General features: G+C 37.6%; 1 protein-coding gene across 1 annotated transcript in view; it reads left to right on the top strand.

Annotated features, from left to right (window-relative positions):
• The window catches only part of pamr1b (peptidase domain containing associated with muscle regeneration 1b), a 40,020-nt gene that overhangs the window by 9,242 nt on the left and 3,572 nt on the right, over window positions 1-27,206 (top strand). Inside the window, exons 2-9 of the mRNA XM_053640813.1 lie at window positions 5,454-5,630; window positions 7,887-8,012; window positions 8,253-8,367; window positions 16,946-17,163; window positions 17,397-17,504; window positions 24,010-24,180; window positions 24,506-24,694; window positions 26,287-27,192. Of these exons, the coding sequence (XP_053496788.1) occupies window positions 5,454-5,630; window positions 7,887-8,012; window positions 8,253-8,367; window positions 16,946-17,163; window positions 17,397-17,504; window positions 24,010-24,180; window positions 24,506-24,694; window positions 26,287-27,192 (2,010 nt within the window). The remainder of the gene's footprint in view (window positions 1-5,453; window positions 5,631-7,886; window positions 8,013-8,252; window positions 8,368-16,945; window positions 17,164-17,396; window positions 17,505-24,009; window positions 24,181-24,505; window positions 24,695-26,286; window positions 27,193-27,206) is intronic.

The following is a 27,206-nucleotide window of genomic DNA, read 5'->3' as shown; positions in this document are numbered from 1 at the left end:
TGCAGCAGGCTTAAAAATGATTGATAAAATCATCCAGTTCAAGATACTCCATGGAAACATCACATAGAACCTCACTGTTAGCTGACCATAGACAGCCGGAGATCATCGTGGGGAAACAGGGAAAACAGTTAGCCAAACACAGAACAGGTGAAATTGCAGAACTGACTAAATATAGTTAGATTTTTCCAAAGATAAGTGCGTGCAATTTTAAGAACATAAGCCAAATTCGTTTTAGCTTAAAAAATACTAAATTAAGTTTAACATAGATTTAAAACAATTGTGGCCCAGCTAATAGCGTTCACTTCCTTGGTGGCATGAGTTTGGAAGCTATTTTGAGAGATATTTTTGGCTTCCCGTTCCTTCTACAGATACTGGTTAGAGCTAAGCAGTGCACATCTGGAAAGGAAAAAGTAGATAGCAATTATACAATCCAGTAAAGTTAAAAGAGAGATTTGCATGAATGTGCTGGAATCTGAAGACTGGAATGTGGAATGTGCACAGAACATTTGGGTTGTCTTGGCACAGAATGAGGAAATTAACTATGAAGAGAGAGAGAGAGAGAGAGAGAGAGAGAGAGAAATGAGAAAGTGAAGAAAAAGAAGATACAAGTCTGGAATGAAAACAAGGTTAATGTGAATGAGAGTCAAAAAAGGTCAACAAAAATCTGTGATTGATTAATGACCGGCGATTAGTAGTGCCTACTCAGCATGGCTCAAGGTCCCTTTCCAGAACCTTCACACTATCTGTCCCTCAGTGGTGGAATGAACTTCCAACCTCAATCCAGACTGCAGAATCTGTCACTATTTTCAAAAAACAGCTAAAGACCCACCTCTTCCGTGAACACGTAATAAACCCCTATAAAAAACCTTACTCTGGGACTTACACCTCTACTCTGCCCACTTTGCTTTTCTAGAGCTCAATTAAAACTCTTGTATGGTAGAACTACTTGTATTGTTTTCTGCATGATATATCGCTTTGCATGTATTTCCACATTTGTAAGTCACTTTGGATAAAAGCATCTGCTAAATGAATAAATGTAAATGTATTAAACAAAGTCTATAAAATGTTTACTTAATTGTTAGTCTGGTGTGAGTTGGTGAGCTGTATTTATGTTCCATATATATTAAATTATTGTTGTGGGGTTTATTTCTTTTCTTTTTTTTTTTTTTTTGGAGTTTTTGCCAAATTCTTTTTCAAAGTATTTTCAACAATATTTTCTCCCAAACCCTCAAACCCTTTCCCTCATTATGTGGGCAAATAATGCCTCTTTCCAAAAATATCTAATTAGTTTATAATAAGTGAAACACACATGCGTGTACACGCACACACACCCACACACACCCACACAACACACACCCACACATACCCACACACACTGACTCCTCATGCTTTCTTCATGCTTTCGGAGATGTAAATATGGCAGCTGTATAATCTGGACACATTTTGCAGGTGTTGGTGGATGCCTGTCTGAAGGTGTGCGTGCTAGCCTAAATATTAACCATTACATTATAAAATGTAAAACTGCTTACAGATAATGATGGGCAGGGGTGCCGTGACACATGCATGATTTTACGACCAGAAGGTCTATACATTTCAGCTTTATTTCTGAAGGTCATAAAGTTAACCATCTCTATATGTTGCAGATGTGCAGAACTCCTCTTTACACTGTCTCCAGTTAACAATATACTCAACCAGTATACTTAAAAAAACTCACTGAGGGTAACATATTTTACTCATATTCACAGAGCATATGGCTTTGCTACAGTTTGACATTTGCTTGTTCTCTGGTAAAGGTTGACTTTGGCTATGACTTTCATAATAGAGACTAATAATAATAATAATAATAATAATAATAATAATAATAATAAAAATAAATAACAGCTTCAACACAGAAGTCTTTAGTTAATGCTTTGTGTCTACTTAACATATAGATGCTTGAAATAATTAACCTTAATGAGTGTGAAACTAGTCAAAGGAAACCACATAAAGGGTCCCTAAAACAGCGGCAAGTATTGTGCACATTCTTCTCAACGCACAGACCTTTTGGGATATCTCTTAAGTGCATATATTTAATAAGTTGTTAATGACATACAGGCATAAAAATATATATAAATAGAAGTAAGTATCTATGACTGATATATATTAGTGAGGCTTTCATTACATACAGTATTATATGAATAATTACTGTGCTTTATAAATAGAATGCACATCAACAGGAAGTTAAAGAATATTGATAGGATGCCTAATATCGTTTATGATGCATAATATCACACTTATTTGATCAATGTTCTTGTCTTGCATTTTGCCTTGTAAGGAAGCCAGTTGAGACTTTCTTCCTCTCCTTAAGTTACATAAATCTTAACATTATTATTTAAACCACAGTGTGCCTAAGAGCCTATAAAGGACTCACACACCCATTGTGTGCATTAAGTAGCATCTTGGTAACAGGAACATAAAACCCCATAGCACTCACACGCACATAGTTTTTCCACCTGGTCTTAAGAGAGTGTCCTCCAGATAGATCTTAGATAATATGCTGGATTAGGTACACTTATTCTCCTACTTAAGATTATGACCAACAGTCCATTAATATTGTGGTTTTAATCTTGGAGGGGGGAGGGGGATGGGGAAGGGAGGAGCTAAAACTGAGTGGTACTATATACTTTACAGTATTCAACTATATACAGTAATTCCCATATTCTCTTAAAATAACATGCATGTACTCTATATGTGTAATATGTATTTTTGGTTTTTGATGTGCAAGAGATTAGAAACGAGAAGCCCATACTAGAAAGGGTTGGCAATATGTTGAGAAATGTCAGTTGTAAAATGACATTTCTCAACATATTGCCACCGTCACACTGGCACAGGTTTTGAGCCCTTTAGTTCCAATGAAGCCGGAAATCTTAATGCTAAAGCATACAAAGACATTCTATACAATTGTGTATTTCCAACTTTGTGAGCACAGTTTAGCGAAGGTCCACATATGGGTGTGATGGTCAGGTGTCCACATACTTTTGGCCATACACTGTATGTCTAGTCTTGTAATTTACATTTGCTGTTTCATACAGAAACAATAGATTATTTAAAAAATAAAAAAATAAAAATTGTTCATGTTATGACCTGTGTACCACTTCAGTCCCGATGACAGCTCTGATACAAAAATAATAAATGAACATAAAAGTCACCTTGATTTTAAGAAAGTTAATAAAAAAAAAAAAATTGGTTTCTTGGTCACTATCACATAAAACTGAATGCATAAAAAAAAAAAAAGTTTGGTTTCTGATCTCCTCCTCATTGGCCTCTTTAAAATGCTAATGCCAATAATTCTGTAGAACACAAGAATGCTACTGTTTATTTTGGTAGATCTGGAAGAAACCAAAATAAATAGAAATAGAAGGCAGACTTCTTTAATCTTCTTAACTTCTTATAATCTTCATTAAACGCTTAAATTGCCAGCAAGCAATTGCTTTAATGATGAAGTATCTATAATGAGTGAGTGAAATTTGCAGAATGGACTTAAAATGTACTTATTAGGCTATTTAGTTAAATTAAAAGGCAGAATAATAATGGCAGTGGCAGAGCTATTATTTATATCTTAAATTATATGATTACAGATAACGTGTGGACTATAATGCCATGTCGGTTTCAAGCTGCCACTGTTAGGCCATTGAGTAAGGCCCTTAACCCTCTCTTCTCCAGGGGTTACGTATTATAGCTTACCCTGAGCTCTGACCCCAACTTCCTTACACACAAGGATAGGAAAAGTCAAAAGAATTTCACTGTACTGTACTTCTATATGAGACAATAAAGGCTGTTTTACTGTCTATATGGAATTTTAAACACTCCTTTTCTAAATATAACCCATTCAATTTAATGATTGTTAAAATGATGACCCCATTTTATTTCATGTAATCTATGTGGTGAGAGCCTTGCATGTTCCCTACAAGCCCCTAAAAGGTTTTAACATGGGCCTGGTCCTGCCTCTGTTTTGGTATGTTCTTTAATAGTCTGTGCTGTTTTTCTCCAGAAGACTGTGATTACTGACGTCTGAGTCATGACGAACTGCTAGCAGTGTTTGGATCTAAAGTTGGCTAACGTTCTCTTTCTTACACAGAAATAACGTGACAACATGGATTCACTTCAGCTGAATGTCCACACTGCACAAGTATAATCTGTGATGAATCATAATTCATCTGTTTGCCAAAAGGAGAATTCCCAGTTTGCACCACAACAACAATAACAACATGGTACAAGGATGTTGCCATGGGAGATGTGGAGCATGTGAGCAGTGAGCTGAGCAGAACTGCTCAGTGCTGCAAATCAAAGCTTCTGTTTTTCTCTGTTTTCTCATTCCATGGCTGAGTTTCCACCTCTCAGCTGAGGACATTTAAACTCCAGGTTACATAAGGCAGGCCGTGTGCTTCAGCGTCTGAGATTTCCCATCTCACTCTTTGACATGCAGAAATAGAGCATGGATAAACAGATATTTAGATTTAATTTAGTTTATTATCAGAGAAGCAATTCCTGGAGTAAGAGGTTTTTTTTTTGTTGTTGTTTTTTTGTTTTGAGGTTATTCCTTGGAAAATGCCTGACATGCCTGATAAGCTGGACACACACACACACACACACACACACACACACACACACACAGCTTTCCTTGTGGGGATCAGCCAAATATCCCCATAAGGTCAAAACTGTCAGATATTCATGAAAACACATTTATTGTCACTTGTGTGAGGAAACTATATGAGGACATGCTACTGTGCTTCACTGGATTTTGTTAACTAATAGAGAGACAAATTAGTTTTTTCTGGGTTAAAACTCAAACTCCCACCGTGGCCCTGTGTGTGTGGAGTTTGCATGTTCTCCCTGTGCTGCGGGGGGTTCCTTCGGGTACTCCGGTTTCCTCCCCCTGTCCAAAGACATGCATGGTAGGCTGATTGGCATGTCCAAAGTGTCCGTAGTATATGAATGGGTGTGTGAATGTGTATGTGATTGTGCCCTGCGATGGATTGGCACCCTGTTCAGAGTGTATCCCACCTTGTGCCCGATGCTTCCTGGAATAGGCTCCAGGTTCCCTGTGACCCTGAAAAGGGTAAGCGGTATAGAAGATGGATGGATGGACGGATAAAACTCAAACTTCAAATGCCCACTCATAAAAGTACAAGTTATTAGACTGCACTAAATCATTCCTGCAACATTTACAGTTTGCTAACACTGCAGAGATGATTTGTAGCAGTGAGGTCATGTTAAAAATATTAACAGACAGTCTTACAGGTTTACTGTAATAACAATCAAAAACTGAATAAAACATCCCATTTTAGTCCAAATCTCAGTGTGTGTGTGTGGAAAAGCAGCCCTCAGGGTCTCAAACATTTAAGCTCAGAAACTCTTCACAAATGTACTAAATAGAATAATATGTTAATACAGTAATCCATTTTGTCTTTCAGACTACAGATATCTGTATAATTTTTGCCCTGGGCCTGAGTGGAATGTAATGTGTAGAGGATGCTGCGAATACGATGTGATCCGATGTAAATGCCCTCTTCAGGGTACACAAGTGGGATATGCTGTTCCATGCTGCAGAAACGCTCGCCATGAATGTGACCCCTGCATCATCCATCCAGGTAAATCAGGCCTCCAACTTTGCACACAAGTTCGATATGAGAGTCATAGAAATGTGTGTGTATGTGTGTGATCCTAATGTCTTATAGCTCAGATACTATACTTTTATACCACAGCAGTTTTAATTCTCGATTCTGATTGGTCAGAAGGTGTTTTTTTATTTTTTATTTAACAATTTTATATAACAGCAGCTCTGACAGTAGTCAAGGCAAATCATAGGAATTTTTATGTCCTCGTTCTAATATGCTGTAAGGAGGACGCTCATATTTTAATCCAAAAAGAAACTAAGTGTTGTTATTTATCAATAACAACAAAAATGTATAATGATTGCTATGGTAACGCTTTCTATAAAGAGAACTCTTTCTTAACATTCATAGAAGGAGGTTCCACATGCTCTAACTTTAAAGCTGTAACTTAAAAGTTTCTGTCTCAAAGAAAGTTCTCAAGATGTAATGCTTTACAGTTTGCGGTTTCTCGCTAACTTGACAAGCTGTGTTTTTTGTCTTAATAACTTCAAGGAAAAGAGAAAAAAAAGTGAGGCTGCTGAGGGAATGACTGTTTATAGCTGTTATAAAGTAAGCGATAACAGAAAGTAACTTGTTTTGTGAACATTCCACATTAAATGTTATTATAAATGGATAAAAATAAAATGTCATTCGAGTCTTTAATACATAAAATTGTGTAATTGTTGCAAATTGCTATGGTAGAAATGGAATTAAAGCTTCAGGGCTTGCTGTTATAGTAGAATAAACTTTGCAGTAGTGCTGCACCACAGCACCTCATTATTAATTATTTTCACCATGTTGGTGGAACATTTATTTCTTATTTATAAAACAGTGCTGTTGAATTCTTGAATCTAATTGGTCAGGAGGTTTTGATTTATTATTTATAATAGCAGCTCTGACAGTAGTTCTGGCTGCAAGGCAAGCCACAGGTTATATTAATGCACTCATTCTAAAACATTACAGTTGCTATAGTAACAGCAAATTCACAGAGAATTTTATGGCAGACACTTTGCAATAATGTCTTATAACAAACAAACAAACAAAAATGTTGATATGGGGATATGTTAGAAAGTAAGTGATCAGAAACAGATGTTCCTTCTTCCACAGACATTCCACAGCATTAAATGTGACTATATATAGGTAAAAGGTATGCCCTATGGTTATAATTGCTGACAAATTGCTGTGATATAAGAAGAATAAAACACTTGTGGACATGCTGTTATTGAAAATTAATCAACTCTCTAATGACTTTCTATCTCTGCCTTTGACATCAGAATATCTTTTACACCCCAGTGTCCTGTTCCAAACTCCCATGGCCATCTTCAGCCTGTGAAACTTCATAAACTGTGCACCTCTGTAGACTTTCATTTCATTGATCTTTCTCGATCAAGGTCTATAGTGTTTCCTTAGATATTTGATTTGGCAATTATACCTCAACTAAACTGTCATGACTGTGTGGAACTGGAGGCAAAGGAAACATTCCGGGTCATTAGGTGAAGGGAAATTGATTGTGATGGCTCAGTGTGAAAACCCATATGACACAATACAGGATTTTCTATCAATCTTGTGCTGTTTTTGCTTGTTTTTTTCTTGAACCCAGTGAGGGTGTATACAGGGAAAACAGACATCTCAACATCTTAACATTAAGTTGTTATATATATATATATATATATATATATATATATATATATATATATATATATATATATATATATATATATATATATATATATATATATATATATATATGTGTGTGTGTGTGTGTGTGTGTGTGTGTGTGTGTGTGTGTGAGAGAGAGAGAGAGAGAGAGAGAGAGAGAGTGGGTGTTCACAAATACCAGATGTTCATAGTTAGATTCATACCTAGGCAACTGTTTTACTACCAAAATGTTAAGCAAAAAGTCTTTAAAAATAATATCCTCATAAACTGCACAGTGACGTAGTCATAGAGCTACTTGTACTGTTCTGATACTCCATACTCCTTACATACATTTTAATGTTTCTCACTCCTTATGTAAAGCTCATCCCTACTGGCAGGATTTCTCCAGAGCTTTGTGAACATGTCTAGTTCAGGAAGTTCCTTCTCAATTAGCTCAACTGTAATACATTTATCAGCTTATATACTTATGTGCGCATGGGGCGAAGCCTGTTAGGCATGGATAAAAGCCAAATTACCACATAGCTTTATAATTTCTTGAACATTGAACAGTCCCTTTCTTTCATTCTGACTGTTTTCTCCTTCCTCTTGTCAAAGGCTGCAGCATATTTGAAAACTGCAAGCGGTGCAATAATGGGACATGGGGGCCGAGGGACGACTTCTTCATCAAGGGCCAATACTGTGCTGAGTGCCGTCCTGGGTGGTCTGGTGGTGACTGTCTGAGTAAGCTCTACTCCCATCCATATCTCACATGTCAATCTTTCATAGATACCTGACACATTGATGATATCTGCAAAGTGCCTGTGGCAATATCAGTGAAATTTTGTGTCAGCTGTAAGTTAAAAGACATTTAAAGACCATATACTGTACTGATACCTACAAATGATATTGCTAGAAAATGTAAATGAAAATCAATGAGTGGATGAACAAATTGATGGAGATGTATATATATCTACATTGTAGCATGTGGTGGTGTGATCAAGAAGAGGCAAGGTCATCTGGTTTTGGAAAGTTACCCCACTAATGCCCGCTGTGAGTGGGTCCTGCAGGTTAATCAGCCTTTCACTATAGAACTCAAGTAAGCATCTCTAAACTTTTGCCACAAACTGCTCATGTACAAACCACCTCTGTTCTCTATACAATCATCTAAATTCACATCCTTTACTGCCGTTCAATCACTTTATATTGTATATCTTCCAATATAACTCGTTAAATGTATGTAATTTATGTAGTAATAGCAATTACAAAAACAATGCTGCTAACTATTCCATCACAAAACCCAGGAAATCAGAAATGCTTTACCTCTTAAAAGAAGAATTTGTCCTCAAAATATATGGCTAACGGCACAGTCGTTTCGAAACCATTCAAATTTTCAATCATTTCTCCTGTTCTTCTTCATTGTTGACTGTATGTTTTTCCATGTTCTAGCTTCACAGTGCTTTAAAATCACCTTAAAAGATGTCTGTGCATCCCTCGATAAATAGTCAACAAAACTTCATTACTTTTCAGGTAATGTGTTGACCTCTGTCCAACATGGGAGCCTGATAATTTACTGGGAACCACACTGGATTGCCAGTCAATTGAGTATTTGCATCAATCTTTCCATGTTTGACAGGAGCTTAAATGATTCTGCATCTGCAAATAATTAAAAACAAATCTTTGGCAACAAAAACCAAGTCGAAGATCTCTAAATGGTAAATAGATTGTGCTGATGAAAAATATCATTTGTCTTGTAAATAAGGTTCAGCTTTTGCATTTATCTTCTTATAAACTGCTTAAAATGTGCTGCATGTCATTTTATAGCCTGCAGTTTATTACAGAGAACCATTAGACCCTTTAGACAAGAAGTCATCAATTAGATTTGAAATATGGCCAAGTTCTCTCTTTGAAAAAGAAAGAAAGAAAGAAAGAATGCCTCACATAAACTTCTTAACAACTTCCTCACTAGCTGGGATATGCAAAGAAAAGAATTTCACTGCACTGTAATGTATATGTGACCAATAAAGGCTTCTTCCTCTGAATTAATAATTTTTTTATACCATAAGATATTCAGCCCCTGAAAAAAAATTAATTATCTACGTTTCTGTCTATGTCATGTAATGGAGGTGAAGATGGATGCAGTTGCAGGTTAACCAGTTTTTTTAAAACACAAGCAAACAAATCCAAGTCGATAAGATAGACAGGTTCGGTGTCAGAAAACAGGCAAAGGTTAGGTGATGAGCAAACACACTGAAAGAGGCAGAAATGTAAATCGATAAACTATAAATAAAGGCAAAATAAGATTAGCAAACAGATTACAGGTTGGTAACTGAGTGTACACTTTACGTTACTGTTCTGACTGAGAGTCTCTTTTAAAGTGTCAGTGATTGCATGCATTTGATTGGTGTGTTCAATCATAACACTGGGCAGTGAAGAATAGCGCTCATACATATCACAGAAACTGCTCTTCATCAACATCATTGGGCAGCCACTGTATAATGACATCTCAGGTCTGTAGCATTAGAGAGATTGGATTACATAAAAAATTAATCCTGGCATCATCAAAATGGTAACATGAGTGAGTTTTCTTTACCCACATTAGTTTTCTTACTGCACATTAAAATTATGTTGAATCTGTAAAAAGAGTAGATTATTCAATACTGTCCTATCATCAAGACACATGGACTTATGGCAAATTACACCACTTTGCTTTATGAAGCACCACAAAACAGTGATGGATTTCACAACAGTCGCTGAGCCACCTGTAAATGGAATTAGGGTATTTTCTTTTATGACATTACTTCATACTGGCAGAGATAATTCTGGCTAATGGAAAGTTATGACTACTGGCATGCTCAAACTAAGCCTTGCTGGCTGGGCACTCTAAGTGTTTACCATGACTGGCTGTGTCTGATCCCTACAACAATAATGACTAATGAGTAGCAAAGTGTGTCTGGACATTTAAGGCACACTTAAAACGGTTGTGTCACTCTCCCAGCTGTGTTGTGGACGCCAATCCATTGCAGGGCACAATCACACACACATTCACACACCCATTTATATACTACGGACACATTTGGACATGCCAATCAGTCTACAATGCATGTCTTTGTACTGGGGAGGAAACCAGAGTACCTGGAGGAAACCCCCAAAGCACAAGGAGAGCATGTAAGCTCTGCACACACAGGGCCGTGGCGGGAATCAAACCCTCAACCCTGGAGGTGCGAGACAAACACGCTAACCACTAAGCCACCATGCCCCCCGATATAGTGACCATTTTTTCCAAGAAAAAGGAAAATTATAAGAACAGTGATAGAAAAAACATCAGAAGTCCTTGTGGCTTAGAGCAACATTATTTTAATCCACTTCTGCAGTTCTCTAAATATGTGTGGTGAGTGCTTGACTAAAAGTGTGTGACCACATCCTGTAATGAGCTATACTGTATGCTTTGAAAAGCCCAATTTTCAAAAAACCAAGGGCAGTGTCCTGCTAAATTATGGTCACAAGGACACGTCTCCCTTTGTATTGGAGTTTTTCTGTACTGCAGGGACGGTCAGAGGGAAGTAGTGTTTGCCCAGAAAGCAATTAAACACTTGAAACAGGACCTAGCATATAACGACTCATTTGCTGATTCCAAATGTTGGATGAAAGATTCAGTAGCGCAGAGTATAACAGACTCAGTTGCAAAGGAGGTCAGTGCACTTGAATCACACTTGAATGTGTATTGGTGTGTAGATTTCTGTGAGTGGTATGCTTTCATTCAACTCTTATACAGGAGAAGATTATAGTATCTTAAAGGTGTGGCAGCCTGGAAAAAAAACTTTTCACCTGGAGAAATTTTGACTATCTACTGTATATAGTTCTGAAAACTACAAGATTTTCTGAACTGAAGTATGTTTCTCTATTGCATAATTTGGAAATTGCAGTTTTAGCTATTTTCCAGAATTCAGACATAGTGATACAAGGGGTTTTGCCAGATTGCTGCACAAAAAGGTACGATGAAAGCACAATAGACTATTATACTACCTAACATGTTGCAACTGCATGTCCATAGACATATTTTGCGTAATTCATCTGTCTAAGTTAAAGACAAAATTCTTGTTTTCTGTACTTTCTATAATATGGAAACTTTCCCTGCATCTGATTTCTTACTACAATACAAAGTGTTATCTACCTGTACATCCACCCCCAGCTGTCATCGAGTGAAAAGGCTCAGCTTTTTCATTTGAAAATGTCTGGGTTAGGTGTGTAACCTTGTTCCATGAGAAGAGAACGAGACGTTGCGTGAGCTTCACACTGTGGGAAGCGCCCTCGCGTGTGACCGGTATCTGAAGCTTGTGTAACATCATGCCTATTTATAGGCCTGCCATGATCAGGTGATGTGGCAATTAAGAGCATATATAAATATAAAAATGTATCTATGTACATCTATTATATCTATGTAGATATAAAAATGGCACCTGTGAACTGTGCCATCAGCCTCTTTTATATGAAGCAATGATGCATTTCACAGGCATGCCCCAGTATGACAAAGTTATGAAATGTATCGTTCCCTTCTCAGGGAACAGGGTTACATGCGTAACTCAGACATTCCTTTTCAAAGGGAACTCAACATTGCGTGAGCTTCACGCTGTGAGAATGAAAGTACCCATTCCATCATACTGAGGGCATGGCCTGTTCAAAAGTTCCAACCCTGAGGGTCACTGCAAGATACTTGAGCCCGGGGTGGAATGTATATCCAGGCTGTAATATTGAATGAACTTGTGCAGCGTAGACCACCCCACCGCTGCACACATATCCTGTAAGGGTACCCCTTTGTACAAAGCCTTTGAGGAGGCGACTCCCCTAGTGCTATGAGCCCTTATACCCAGAGGTGTAGTGAGACTGTGCACCTCATAAGCAATAGAAATTGCTTCCACTATCCAATTAGAGATGCACTGCTTCAACACAGCATCACCTCTACTGTTGCCACCAAAGCAGACCAGTAGCTGCTCCAACTTATGCTACTGGCCAGAGCAGTGGACGTAAGTACAGAGAGCCCTTACTGGACATAATAGGTACAATTTCTCTTGTTGTGGTGTGAGGAATAAAGGAGGGCAGAAAGCCTGCAACATTAGCGGCTGGGCAGCACTTTAGGAATATATAATCCGGCCTAGGATATAGGAAGGCCTTGGTTAATCCAGGGGCAAAGTCAAGGCAGGAAGGGCCAACAGAGAGAGCCTGTGGATCTCCTTCTCGCTTGAGAGATGTCAGGGCCAGCAGAAAGACCATCCTTTAGAGTCAGAAGCTTCTCTGAGGCTGACTCTAAGGGCTCAAATGGGGCACCTGACAGAACTTCCAGGACCACAGAAAGGTCCCAGGAAGGTATACGTGGTCTGCAGATGGGCCTCAGCCGCCTGACACCACACATAAACCTCGATGTTAAAGGATGTTGCCTGACAGAGGTTCCATCAATAGGGGTGTGGCTGGCTGTATTGGCAACCACATAGACCCTATTTGTAGAAGGAGCCAAACCTACTGAGAAACATCCTTGTAAGAACTCCAGGACTGTAACTTTTGCACAGATTAACAGTCTAACTGATGTTCCACACAGCATGAGACAAAAAGTTTCCATAAAATTTCCTTGTGGATGGTGCTCTAGCATTCAACATGGTTTATACAACCTTAGTTGTGATACCAGAATCTATGAGCTAGTGCCCCTCAGGGGCCAGACCCACAGTTTCCATAGTTCCAGCTGAGGGTGATAAATCAGTCCTCCGGCTTGAGACAGTAGATCCCTGCAGACAGGAATTTCCCAAGGGGTGCCATCTAGCAAGGATATTATTTCTGAGAACCATATTCGAGCTGGCCAATAAGGTGCTATTAGCAGCAGATGTAGACAGTCTTGGCGAACTCTCGCTAGAACTTGTGGGAGCAGAGCAGTCAGGGGAAAACTGTATAGACCTGACCTCTGCCATGTGTGCACTATGGTGTCCAGTCCCAATGGTGCAGAAGGAGTGAGGGCGAACCACAGCAGACAGTGTGTTGCCTCCTCATAGGCAACCACATCCGCTTGGCCGACCCTCCACCATATGCACTCCACCACTTGTGGATGGAGCCTCCAATCCCTGGGCCTCAGCCCCTGCCTCAACAGGATGTCTGCCTTAGTTGCCCAGAATATACATTGCACTCACTAGCAAAAACTTTCCCTGCACCCAGAGAATAATTAGTTGCACCTGCCAGAACAGGGAGTGCAAACGTAACCCTCCCTTGTGGTTTATATATGAGACCACCACTGTGTTGTCTGTCACAACTAACACATGGTGACCTTTCAATTGATGAATTTCAGAACAAAATCTCGATGTTGAATTGCCAGTTCCCTGGATCATGCTATAATTAACCAGTCATCCAGGTAGTTTAGAACACGGATGCCCTGAAGTCTCAAGGGAGCCAGAAAGGCATCCATGCACATTGTGGAGGTGCGAGGGGATAAAGCTAGTCCAAAAGGAAGAACCTGATATTCAATTCAATTCAATACAATTTATTTGTATAGCACTTTTTACAATAGACATTGTTTCAAAGCAGCTTTACAGAAATATATAAACACGGTATACAGATATTAAAAGTGCAAATTTATCCCAATTGAGCAAGCCGGTGGCGATGGTGGCAAGGAAAACTCCCTAAGATGTTAAGAGGAAGAAACCTTGAGAGGAACCAGACTCAGAAGGGAACCCATCCTCATCTGGGTAACAACAGATAGTGTGAAAAAGTTCATTATGGTTTTATATGAAGTCTGTTTGGCCTTAGAAGCAGCCGTAGTCCCAGCAATCTGGAATTGGAGTAGATGAGAGTTCCATCCAGACGTAGGACATCCGAAACAGATCAGGCAGGTCCGGAGAGCAGAAAGGATCAGGATCTTTAGTATCTCCATAAAATCGTGTGTGGCTCGACATAAGGAGAGAGGAAGAGAAAAGATTATACGTTTTATACAAATACGTTTTAAGCCTAGACTTAAACACTGAGACTGCATCTGAGTCCCGAACACTAATTGGAAGACTGTTCCATAACTGTGGGGCTCTATAAGAGAAGGCTCTTCCCCTGCTGTAGCCTTCGCTATTCTAGGTACCGTCAAATTGCCTGCATCTTTTGATCGATATTGGTACACATTGCCTCCAAACGCGAACCTCAGGAACGTCCTATAATGGGGCGATATCTCCTTGTGGAAATATGCGCCTTTTAGTTCTACCATCACAAACCGGTCCTCAAATTGAATCTGTGGAATGATAAGTTTGAGCTTCAGCATCTTGAACCTGTATATCCAAAAGGTATGGTTCAAATGATGCAGATCTACAATTGTTTCTGTATTGTGTTATATTTTTATGTTAGTAACTGGTGTTAAAAATTGGTCTAACCATCAATGAGCCGGTGTGTTATGATGTGGCATGTTGTGGGCTGGGTGTGGTGGTCTGCTCTGGGCCAGAAAGTCCAGGGCCACTTTTTGGTCCCAGTCCACCCCTGATTATTGCTATTAATGCTAAATAACGTTTGCTGAAAATTTAAATATCAATGTTAAAACACTGAAATGAGGGCCTCATTCCTATATTTTGCCTAGGGCCCCCAAATCACTAAATCCGCCCCGGTTACCAGTATAATATATGAACTTGTAATCAAAACACAACTCCTGTCACAACAGGTTCATGTCAAAATAGGTTCAGGTCTGGATAAAATCATATAAATTGTTGTGAACTTGTTGGTTATTACTAAGATTTGTCCTGCTTTGCTCATTTTACTTATGACTAATTGTCCCATAAGCAGCATACAGAAACAACTGCAGCCTTGTTCCCTGACAGGCTCTCAACCCAACCATGACCTCAACTTGAAATCATGAATTAATAGCTCTTTCGCCACTTTAATGTCTCTTGCAGACAAGGTAAAAGTAGAAAAACATATAAACTCAAGACTCAAGAATGCTGGTCTGACTTTGGGACAGTGTTTATGAAAGAACGAAAATAAAATGCACCATTCTCACCTCTCATAAAACACGGGACTGGAAAAGTATGAGGAATGGCTCTTGGTGCAGTTAACATATTAGCTAACTAGGATGGTAACTCAATATTAGCTTTAATATCACAGTAAAAAAGACAGAACACAAAAGAGTGACAGAAAAATAAGAAAAGGAGTGTAAGTGCTTCAGGAAAACACTGCACTGTATGCTTGATTTCTTTTAGTAAAACGAAAATTTCCATGGAACTGAAGTGAGTTAATATGGGCTAATGACTTGCAGGACCTTATTGGGGTCTTTGTGACTCAAGTAAAATGCCCAAGCAAAGTATCAATTTTTCTTAATTAAAAAGTGGCTAAAGAAAATAACATCTTGTGGATGCATGACAGCAGTGGAATAATGAGGAGAGCCAAAATGGCATACAGTTAAACATTATTAACCAATTAATATTGGTTATATAAATCCTATTATTAACCAACCTCTATTATTAAACAACATTTTTTACTTGGTAGCACTTGTGCTCCTAACTTGAAAAAGTTAGGAGCACCATAAAAATTATATGTATTTTATATCAAAGCGGCCAACGTGGCATCTATATATGTCTATGAATACAACAGCCATGAGTCGCAGTGGAGTGACATCAACTCCCCTCTTTGATTGATTGTCTAGAGGAGGAGCTGTAGTAGACCAATGGTGACACTAAAGCCTGCCCTGATTTACATGAAACTCGAACTGCAACATTTGAAAAACCAAGCGGAGAATGTGGAAACAAGCGCGATGGGAAAAACAGCATATGCATTCAAAAAAAGAAAACATGAACAGAAAATGTCAGAGAGCACAATAATAAGAGTAATATAACCAAGGAAACATGATTTTGTGTGTGATTCAGAAAACTTTGAATTAATATTTAAGTTTTGTGCAATATAATTGTAAATGCTTTTTAAAATTTTTGAGTCACGCATAGTATTTTTCGATGCGTGACCACGTTGTTTGCTATTCTTATAGCTTTGCATTTATTTTTCAGTTTTGTACAACCACAATACTTGTGAAAGAAAATAAATCCCATAAACCACGGCATTGACAATATGAAGCAGGCCGATGCTGCACTCATACAGAGCGTGAGACAGAAGGGCGGTACAGCGCTAATTGTGGAATTAAATTCTAAAAGAAAGACAGACTACCTGACGTGTTGATTTTATTTGTTTGTGTCTGTGGATTAATTTAATAATTTGATCCGAGATGAAGCGAATACACTTGTGCTGGAATTATAAAGCAGAGTTTTGCGGGATTGGTTTAGATTATGTGCAATCCCCGCAATCCCATGCCGAAATTCAAGCCCTGGGAGTGATTGACGGCTAATAGTAACCAATCTAAAATCTTCATTAACGTTAAGAATGTAAAGATGAAGTTTAATTGGTTATGTAACATTGGATAGAACGATGGATCGGTTACTCTACAAGCTCACAGCATGCACATTCTGTGCAGTAATTAGTGATCTTTTTGTAGAGAAATGAAAATCGTTCACACCACAACAATTATTTTCACTCGCACAAACGCTCCCAAATACATTTTGAGGTCATACAGATTAAATTTTGGAACATATGTGACCAAAATGGTAGCAATTTCGAGCCTTGAGCCTCAGACTCTTTTAAAATCAATCTCTGTCGTGCTCACGCTCTCTCTCTCTCTGTGACAGGTTCATGATGCTGAGTCTTGAATTTGACCACAGTTGTCGCTATGACTATGTAGAAGTCAGAGATGGTGACAATATAAACTCTCAAGTGATTGGTCGATTCTGTGGAAATGAACGCCCCCCTCTGATCCATAGCACTGGAAATTCCCTGCACATACTGTTTGTTTCTGATGGCTACAAAACTTTTGATGGGTTGTTTGCCATCTTTCAGGAGAACTCAGGTAAGTTGTTTAAAAAAACCCTTTCTGTACTTTAGCCTGTATGGTATCTAAATAACAACTACACATATGCCATCAGCTACAACAGCCCAATTTGCAGTAATAATCAAATTATCATTTAATTTATTCATTTTTGTGCATATCATACAGATATTCTTACCTTCTACCCATAATTTACAACTAAAACATGCCAATTGTTGTTGGACTTTTTCTTTTTACAATGAAAAACTGTGCAGCATGCACCTCCTCCCCCTGTCTGCACGATGGCACCTGTATACTGGACTCTTCTCACTCCTATCACTGTGCATGTCTAGCTGGTTACACAGGCAAGAGATGTGAATATGGTGAGTGATCAGCTCTACATACATTAGCTCTCTATATACAGTCATCTGTGGAATTATTGGCACCCTTGATAAAGATGGGTAAATTCTGTGGTTAATTAGCATAATATTGATTACATATATATATATATATATATATATATATATATATATATATATATATATATATATAGAGAGAGAGAGAGAGAGAGATACATACACAGTGCCCTCCACTAATCGATTATTGGCACCCTTGGTAAATATGAGCAAAGAATGCTGTGAAAAATTGTCTTTATTGTTTGAACTTTTGATCTTTTGTTCAAAGAATTCACAAAAATACTCTGCTCTCATGGATATCAAACAATTGCAAACACAATACAGGTTTATCCATATAGGTGTGCAACAATTCTTGGCACCCTTTTAGTGAATACCTCCCTCCAAGATAACAGCTGTGAGTTTTCGCCTATAATGCCTGATGAGGTTGGAGAATACATGGCAAAGGACCTGAGACCATTCCTGCATACAGAATCTCTCCAGATCCTTCAAATTTCAAGGTCCACACTGGTGGACTCTCCTGTTCAGTTCACTCCACAGGTATTCAATGGGTTTCAGGTCAGAAGACTGGGATGGCCATGGCAGAACCTTGATTTTGGGTCAGTAAACCATTTTTGTGTTGATTTTGATGTATGTTTTGGATCATTGTCCTGCTGGAAGATCCAACCATGGCCCATTTTAAGCTTTCTGGCAGAGGCAGTCAGGTTTTCATTTAATATCTGTTGATATTTGATAGAGTCCATGATGCCATGTATCCTAACAAACTGTCCAGGTCCTCTGGCAGAAAAACAGCCACAAAACATTAAAGAGCCACCACCATATTTAACCGTGGGCATGAGGTACTTTTCCATATGGCTACCTCTCTGTGTGCGCCAAAACCACCTCTGGTGTTTATTGCCAAAAAGCTCTTTGGTTTCATCTGACCATAGAACCTGATCCCATTTGAAGTTCCAGTAGTGTCTGGCAAACTGAAGACACTTTTTTGGATGAGAGTAGATGCTTTTATTCATGAGATCCTTCCAAAAAAACTTGTGGTGATGTAGGTGACTTTGGATTGTAGTTTTGGAGACTTTCTGACCCCAAGAGGAAACTAACTTCTGCAATTCTCCAGCTGTGATCCTTGTAGATTTGTTGGCCACTCGAACCATCCTCTTGACAGTGTGTTGAGACAATATAGACACATGTCCAATTCCAGATTGATTCATAACATTTCCAGTTGACTGGAACTTTTTATTAATTGCAATGATGGTAGAAATAGGCATTAACAATGCTTGTGCTGTTTTTTATAGCCACTTCCCATTTTGTGAAGCTCAACAACCTTTTGTCACACATCACAGCTATATTCCTTGGTCTTACCCATTGTTATGAATGACTAAGGGAATTTGGCCTCTATGTTAACTCATATATATACACAGCAAAATCACCAGTATTGATTTAACACCCAGAGTGTTGAATTTACACCCTACAGTGTTTATATAAGTCCATTGGACTCAAATGAACACTCTGTGTGTTAATTCAACACTAGGGACTGTGTACTGTGTACCCCTGTGAAACAGGAAGTCATGGTTAAACAATTTCCTGTTCCTAGTCACCCAGGTATACTAAAAAAATATATATATATATATATCAATGGGAATATACTTCAAATATATTTTTCTCATGTGAAGTCATAGGGATGTCAGTAATTGTTGCACACCTATATTTAACCAAGATTTTTTTAATAAACCTGCGTTGTGTTTGCAATTGTTTGACATCCATGAGAGCAGAGTATTTTTGTGAAGATTTTGAACAAAAGATGAAAACACAAAAAGGGTGCAAATATTAGTGAACACCTTATACACTGTATACAGATCTGACTCTATAGAAATATATAGAGAATTTCAGCATAAATGTTTAAATGACCTACATTTGAACTTATTTAATATGTTTATATGTAAAACATATATTTTAACATTTTTGTTTAAATGATATTATTTTAACAGTCCTAAATTTAAAATGCTAACCTCAGAATAGGTATAAGAGAATCAAGAATGTTTATTATTAAAGGTTTAGTGAATTGAGAAATGTTAGAAAATTATTATTTTTTTTATTAGAACAATCTAATTTTAAAAGGTCAAATTTTTTATCACTCACAAATTAGGCACTTGTGGAAAACATATTTATGTTTTATAGTTAATCCAAACACTGCCTCTGAGTCTTTTATCCATAGGTTTAATGACTTTACCATCCAAATGCATTTGCCTTTAATAAAACACTCATTTAGAGTCTAAGATCCATAAAGATTTAGGTTTCCTTATTTAATTGCTGTTCTCTATTTTGTCTGGTCTGTAGCAATAATACTGATTATACTGGAATAAATAAAGCATAAAGAAACTGGAGGTGGTCAACCACCTTTAACAGGCAGTATAACATTTTCATTGATGTTTTATATATAAGTTGCATTGCAGTGGAAAGTTAAATAGCAAATAGCGTTTTGTCAGTGTACATTATGCACACAATGTGTTTTTGTGTGAACCTATAGTGCCAATGAAAAAGCCACTGTGACTTTTCTAGACCACCTTCCACCCTCTTTAGTTTTTCTCCCTCTCCATCTCTCTCATGTTTGTGTTTGGATGCTGCCACATGTTTCCATTTCCTCGTTATTACAATACCCACAGCTCCTGTGAACACTGACTGGCCAATGAAAAATGTTTCTGCCTTTTTCTCATATTTTGGACCTGGTGGTTTCATTTTTATGGCTAAATGTGATGCTATAAAGCTAATAGCGAACAAACCTTCCTTTAATATGAGCCAACGTTTTCCATGATCGTAAAATCTGTAGGTGGAATTACATACCACACTGTGACTACATATAGCCCTGGTTCTCATGAGAAATATACACTAGACTACCAAGCATGCATCGAGCAGCAATGTGGACTTTAACTTGTACTCTTATAACGTCCTTACTGTAGGAAAGCTTCATGAATTCTGGTTTAGATATCCCTCAGGACAAGAATGTGACAATAACTTATTATACTTGTGACATTAAGTGTATGCTTCCACATTTACACCATACATGTGATTTCAAAGACACAATCGGGTTTTACTTGCTGCAATTCAATAAATAGCTTGCAGGGGAAAAAAAGAGTAGTCTGAACATTCCTGACAGTCAGTGCCTGCATTGTTTGGAGGGTGTGAAGGAAGGACTGAGGCTATGGTTCGGGTCGTGGCAGGGTTTGGGTTTGGATTTGGACTGTGTGTGCTGTGGTTGGGATGACTATCATTTTATCACCTCACCACAAGAACAGCTTTGCAGAGCAATTGAACAGGATGGGTTATTCCCTGACTGGCTTTGCTCACGCACTTTCCAAACTGGATATCCAATTGCATTTTTCCCCAATTTGAGGGATGAGAAGAAGGAAATAGAGGATCATGGAGAGAGTGAGGTGAACTAAGGGAGGACTCCTTTTATGCCTTGAATGTTAGAATTAAATATTACATCTGGAACATGCGTTAGGTTTATCCTTCTGAGATGCACAACAGCATGGCAAGATAACTACCTTGATCAGGAGCCAGTATTGTAGTCATTTATCTTTCCAGACTATGTTTAGATGGCTTAAGCATTGTTGTTGGAATTACCTAACTCCATTCCATTCTGTAAATCTCATGCTCAATAAAGCCACAACAGCATATTAAAGACTGCTTTATCTCTACAGAATACAGCTGTTTCTGTCCTCATTCTTCACGACTTTTTATTGCTTTCCAAGTAAAACATTTTTCTGTCATTACTATGAAATTGTAGTCTTCATCGTGTCTTTTCTACGTAATGACTCAGATGCTCTGACTATGATGCTCTTAGTAAATGTTCAGTAACTTAATTGTGGTTTGGTAATTTTTTTGGGAGCTGTGAAAAGATTTATATGAGCCAAGGGGCTTTTAGCCTTTAAATTTTGGAAGGTGTGATTTATAAGCATTTGTAATGTAATTTCTCTCTCTCTCTCTCTCTCTCTCTCTCTCTCTTACATACACACACACACACACACACACACACACACACACACACACACACACACACACACACACATGCACAGGCTAATTACAGAATGACGGGGGAGTGCATTATAAAGAATGTTGTTCAGCTTGGGGGAAACTCACCAGAGAACACTCTGAGCATGCTGAAGGTTGAACAGATGACAGGAAATACAGTGCGTGTTGTTCTCACAGCAAATGCAGGTCATAAGTGTTTGCTGATCAGACCATAGACACAGCCAAGCTGCTGCTCTATTGCACTGTAATGCAATTTGTTAACCAGAAATGGTTATGCAATAATGCAATTGGGTAACGGTGTCCCAGAGAAGGCATCCATTTTTTATGTAATCGCTCTATAATTACTGAAAAAGGGGAAATACGAGGAAAAAAAGTTGACCTCTAAAAGTTTGATGAACAGTATGAAAGTATGAACATGACAAAAACGGTTTATGTAGTAGCAGCATTGCACGCAAAGTTTCCAGAGAAACAGGATGTTTTAGGTCAGGAGTTCACAAACTGAACAAATAACCCCAAATAGATTTTATTAATTTTCTGCAACCTCAAGCCTTGCCATTGTTATTTACCATCATGCTTGTCAATCCATATTTAATAAATGTTTCATAATATTTACTTGCTCATTTTCTTGACTTCTGTTGTTCAACTGAATCAGAATCACTCAGTGTGTTGATCAGGACATAGCAGAGGTAGCTGGAGAGAAAATCCTGCTAAATACTACTCCTATGGTAGTGCAGCATGTCATGATACAAGTCTTTCATCAGCTGTAAAAGTTACCGTATGTATCATTTTAAATACTACTATTTAAAAAATATGTGTTGGTTTTCCCCCTACACATTTACTGTAGACACACTTTGCTTGCACAGTTGATGGACTTTCATCTGATTCTGATTCTCTGGAGATTTTGCAATGTAAAAATGTAAGTAATATAACAATAATGTATAATTTATTTATTTTTTTCATTTTGTTCACTATTGTTGCAATTAATTTATTTTGTAATGTCTTCTATAGCTCCTGGCAGGCTAACTAGCCTGCTATGCAAACTGTCTACTTAAATCTGCATAATGGAAGGTTTTACATTCCTCATCAATAATCCACTAACAAAACAAATCAAAAACAAAAAAAGTTAATAACTAGTTAGCAAAATCAACAAGATCTAACAAATAATGTACTAACAGAAAGAGAAGGAGCTAAATATGTGCTTAATGATTTGAGGCAGATAATGCAGGATCAGTGGATGGATCTCATCAGAGATGTATAGGAAAACTGAAATATATGCATAATAATATTCGAAACTTTAATTACAGCAGTAAAATATAAAAAGTAAAATAATTATACACAAAGTTAAAAAATAGAAACAATTAATAGTACAAGATATCAGTTTTATATATATATATATATATATATATATATATATATATATATATATATATATATATATATACGTACACACACACACACACACACACACACACACACACATACGTACACACCTTAAAAGGCCTATTTGAATTTTGCCAAAACACACCTTGATGATCCTCAAACCTTTTGGGAGAATGTTCTGTGTACTGATGAGTTGAAAGTGGAACTGTTTGGAAGACAGGGGTCCTGTTACATCTGGCGTAAACCAAACACAGAATTCCACAAAAAGAACATCATACCTACGGTCAAGCATGGTGGTGGCAGTGTGATGGTGTGGGGATGCCTTGTTGATTCAGGGCCTGGGAAACTTGCAATAATTGAGGAGAACATGAATTCTGCTCTCTACCAGAAAATCCTAAAGGAGAATGTCTGGTCTTCAGTCCGTAAGTTGAAATTCACGTGCAACTGGATTATGCAGCAAGACAATGATCCAAAGCACAGGAGTAAGTCCACCACTGAATGGCTAAAAAAAGCTAAATTAAAATTTTGGTGTGGCCTTGTCAAAGTCCTGACTTTGTCCTGACCTTAAACAAGCATTTCATGCTCGAAAACCCTCCAGGGTGGCTGAATCAAAGCATTTCTGCAAAGAAAAGTAGGCCAAAATTTCACCACAGTACTGTGAAAGACTGATCTCAAATTATTGGAAGCGTTAGGTTGCAGTTACTCCTGCTAAAGGTGGCACAATCAGATTTGATTTTAAGTTTAAGGGGACAATTAGTCTTTCACATGGGTGATAAGTGTTGGATAACACCTATATATATATATATATATATATATATATATATATATATATATATATATATATATATATATTTATATATATATATATATATATATATATATATATATATATATATATATATGCATTGTGTGTTTACTCTGGTTGCCTTTGTTTTATCTTGTATTTCGTTTGAAGATCTAAAGCTATTTTGTATGAGATACACAAAAACAGAAGAAATCAGGATGGGTCAAATACTTTTTCACAGCACAGTATATAATAGTGACTGAAGATACATGTCTCATCTCACAGTCTTGGAGTGTAAGACACCTGTGCCACCAGACCATGGCACTGTGGAGAGTTTGGATGTGAGGGTCGGAGGTCAGGCTCTATTTCGCTGTGATCCAGGTTTTACACTCAAAGGCTTCCACATGGCCACCTGTCTGCTGGATGGCTCCTGGAGCACACAGATGCCATACTGTGGTAAGCAGCTGGCAGAGCAGAACACAAAGACAGTAGCAAATGTGAAGTATAAATGGTGGAAATCTAGAGTATGCACTAATTAATGACAAATCAGAACCTTTCCCAGCAAACGTTTGCCTTATTACATTACACAACAAGCAGCAGAGGATGTGTATTTGGCATGTATGAGGTCATATAATTGTATATTGACGTATATCTATCCAACTTTGAATTTCCCATGAATACAGGCAGAAAACCTTTTTTATGAGTGGGATCTTTTTTGATCTCTCTCATTATGCAATTTCATGTTTTGGATAATTAGGTGGTGTATTTTTTGTCTCTTCAGTGCCTGAAAAGAACTGTGGTATCCTTCCTAAGCCATCACATGGAGACCATTTCCTGGTGTATGGTCCAAACGATGCGCTTATTGCACTGCAGTATCTGTGCTATAGACCGTACACACTGGTTGGAAATCCCCAAAGAACCTGCCTGGGCAACAACACATGGAGTGGAACAGCACCCACCTGTGTCAAAGGTACAATTTAATCATAGACCAAAACTAATTGGGGAAAAATTGGTTTAATATGTGGTACATTTACAACATGGAATGATTAAATGAGTGCTTACCTAACCTCATAACTCTTGTTCTAATGCCTGGTCAGTATTTTAAGAGCATGCAACAAACACATGATGTTCATTTATGAGTTCAAGTTCACATTTTATCTCATTTTTATTGTGCATTATGGGCTGTTTTCAGAATTGGCTGCTTACATCAGCAAAGGTTACATCCAAAGGCTTTGTGAATATTAAAGCAGGGAAAGTTATATATTATACATATTCAAAGATATTAGTTACACTTGCTTAAATTGATTTTCTGGGCTCACCATTCAGAATATCAAAATGAACTGCATGCAGTTCATACCTGCAAGTTGCCAGATTTTTCTTGAGTATAAGCATTTGAGATGGGATTATTTAATAGTGTCTACACCACTGCCTTGAAACACAAGCATTTGCCTTTAAGCCCAAATAATGGAGATAGTGAATAAAAATGCAGATAGCATTTTTTTTTCCTTTGCTCTCAAACGTAATAGTACGTAACATAAAAGCAAGAGACAATGTAAAATTGGAAAAAACAACAACAACAAAAAACCTAATACGATAATATTAATAATGTAAGAACAAGACAAGACAGTTTATTTCAATGACAAGCATTGAAATAAATCTGAATCAAGTATATTGCCAATATATTCCTGTATGTGTGTCCTGCTTATAATAATTACTTTAATCACTGACAAAATCTGATTTATTTTAACAATATGGTTTCCACCCTCTTTGTTTACTTATAAAATAGCACTTGATCCAGCACATCTCGTTATTTTGACAACAGTTAATTGTAAGTACAACTTAATGCTGAGATACTAAATCGAGGTCATGAAATTATAATGTATGCATTGGATGTAAGCTATTTTATCACAAGTTTAATTCATTATTTTGATTTGTCAAATTAATAATATAACACTGCGGTTTTTTTTTATTTATTATTAATTAAGTGTGCTGTCCTGTAAAGAAAATGTACTACTTTTAAAGAATAAGCAGACCGATCTAGACCAATGTCCTCTGTGCGAAAAATATATAAATAAATAAAAATAAACCTGGACTTTAAAAGGACAATGTGATTAAGTAATTAATAGGGTCATGTTCATTTTTTTTTTACTACTGGCCTCGAATGGCATTCCCTACTTCTTTTTTTTTTTTTACATTTACAGCACAAAACATACATTTCTGTGTAACATAACATGGGTAAATCAGACAGTGGGATTAATACTGCTTCTCACCCAATCCAAAATAACACAAAAAAATTACTTGTGTTACAAATCACACTTAACTGACATAAGACTCTGCTTTAGGCAGACTCTGCCCTGAGTGCAACTATCGGAATATTGCATAAGTCTGTAGTTGTATCTGAGGTCTGAATACCAATGTTTACAAGGTATTAAATCCTCACTACACCTGCTTAACTGAGCTCTGAACATGTTAGTTTTTCAATATATCAGTGATTTATATCTTGTTAATAGGACAATTAATATCAAGTTAACCTTTTCTGAAATATATATAAATCTCTTTCAGAGGGCATCAAGCCTGTACCAGATAAAGAAAAGGACATAATAAAAGGTTCAGACATCGGAAAAGACAAACAAACTGACTTCATAGGTAAGACTGGAATAGAGAAGACTTCAGACAAAACAGTTAGCCTGGAAATACCGACAAGTGGGAAGGACAAGATCGGATTAGACATAGACATTGGTAAAGGCCAAGAGGTGGAGAAAGGCATAGGGAAGGACCCAGGCAAAGACCTTGGAAAAGAAAAACCAACAGTTGGGCTAAAGGACAAAATTACTGGCAAAAAATCTGAAGATAGCATAAATGCAGTCCGGAAAAAAGACTCAGACAATGGGAAAATTGTTCACTACTTGGACAAAGATGGAGATTTGGACAATGCAGAAAATGTTGTAATAGACCCAACTAATGATTTGGACACGAACATTGTAGATATTGTGCTCATCGATGACAAAAGCACCATTAAAGAGACCAACATACACAAGGCTACTGAAAAAGATAACAAAGAAACAGTGACTGAAATACCACAGTACACAATAGTTAGCCTGAGAAAAGATGAAAAAGATGAGCACATCCCTTATAAAATAGACACTTCAAGCACAAATAACACAAATGAGCCTGTAGATAGCAATGATATAGAGGAAAGCCTGCAGGCATTGCTCCCTAAAGAAACCCCAAAGATTCAACTGCAAGCCCATGAAGATAACAACACAGAGAGAGCCATTGTACCACCACAGAACCCTGACAATGAGAGATTTATGACTGGGGAGACACGGCAAGGTGTGGACCATGAAAAAACAACAGGACCAGACTCGGAGAGTTCAAGCAAAGAAAAGCCTAAGACAGATATGGGTACAAAAGCTGAAATGGAGAGCCAATACACTGAGAAAGAAGTGGAAAACCTCAGCATCATTGGTAATCTTATGTGT

Source organism: Ictalurus furcatus, chromosome 14 (assembly GCF_023375685.1).
Source record: "Ictalurus furcatus strain D&B chromosome 14, Billie_1.0, whole genome shotgun sequence".
Classification (NCBI taxonomy): Eukaryota; Metazoa; Chordata; class Actinopteri; order Siluriformes; family Ictaluridae; genus Ictalurus; species Ictalurus furcatus.
The sequence above is the reverse complement of the archived record's forward strand: the minus strand, read 5'-3'. Positions and strand labels throughout refer to the sequence as shown.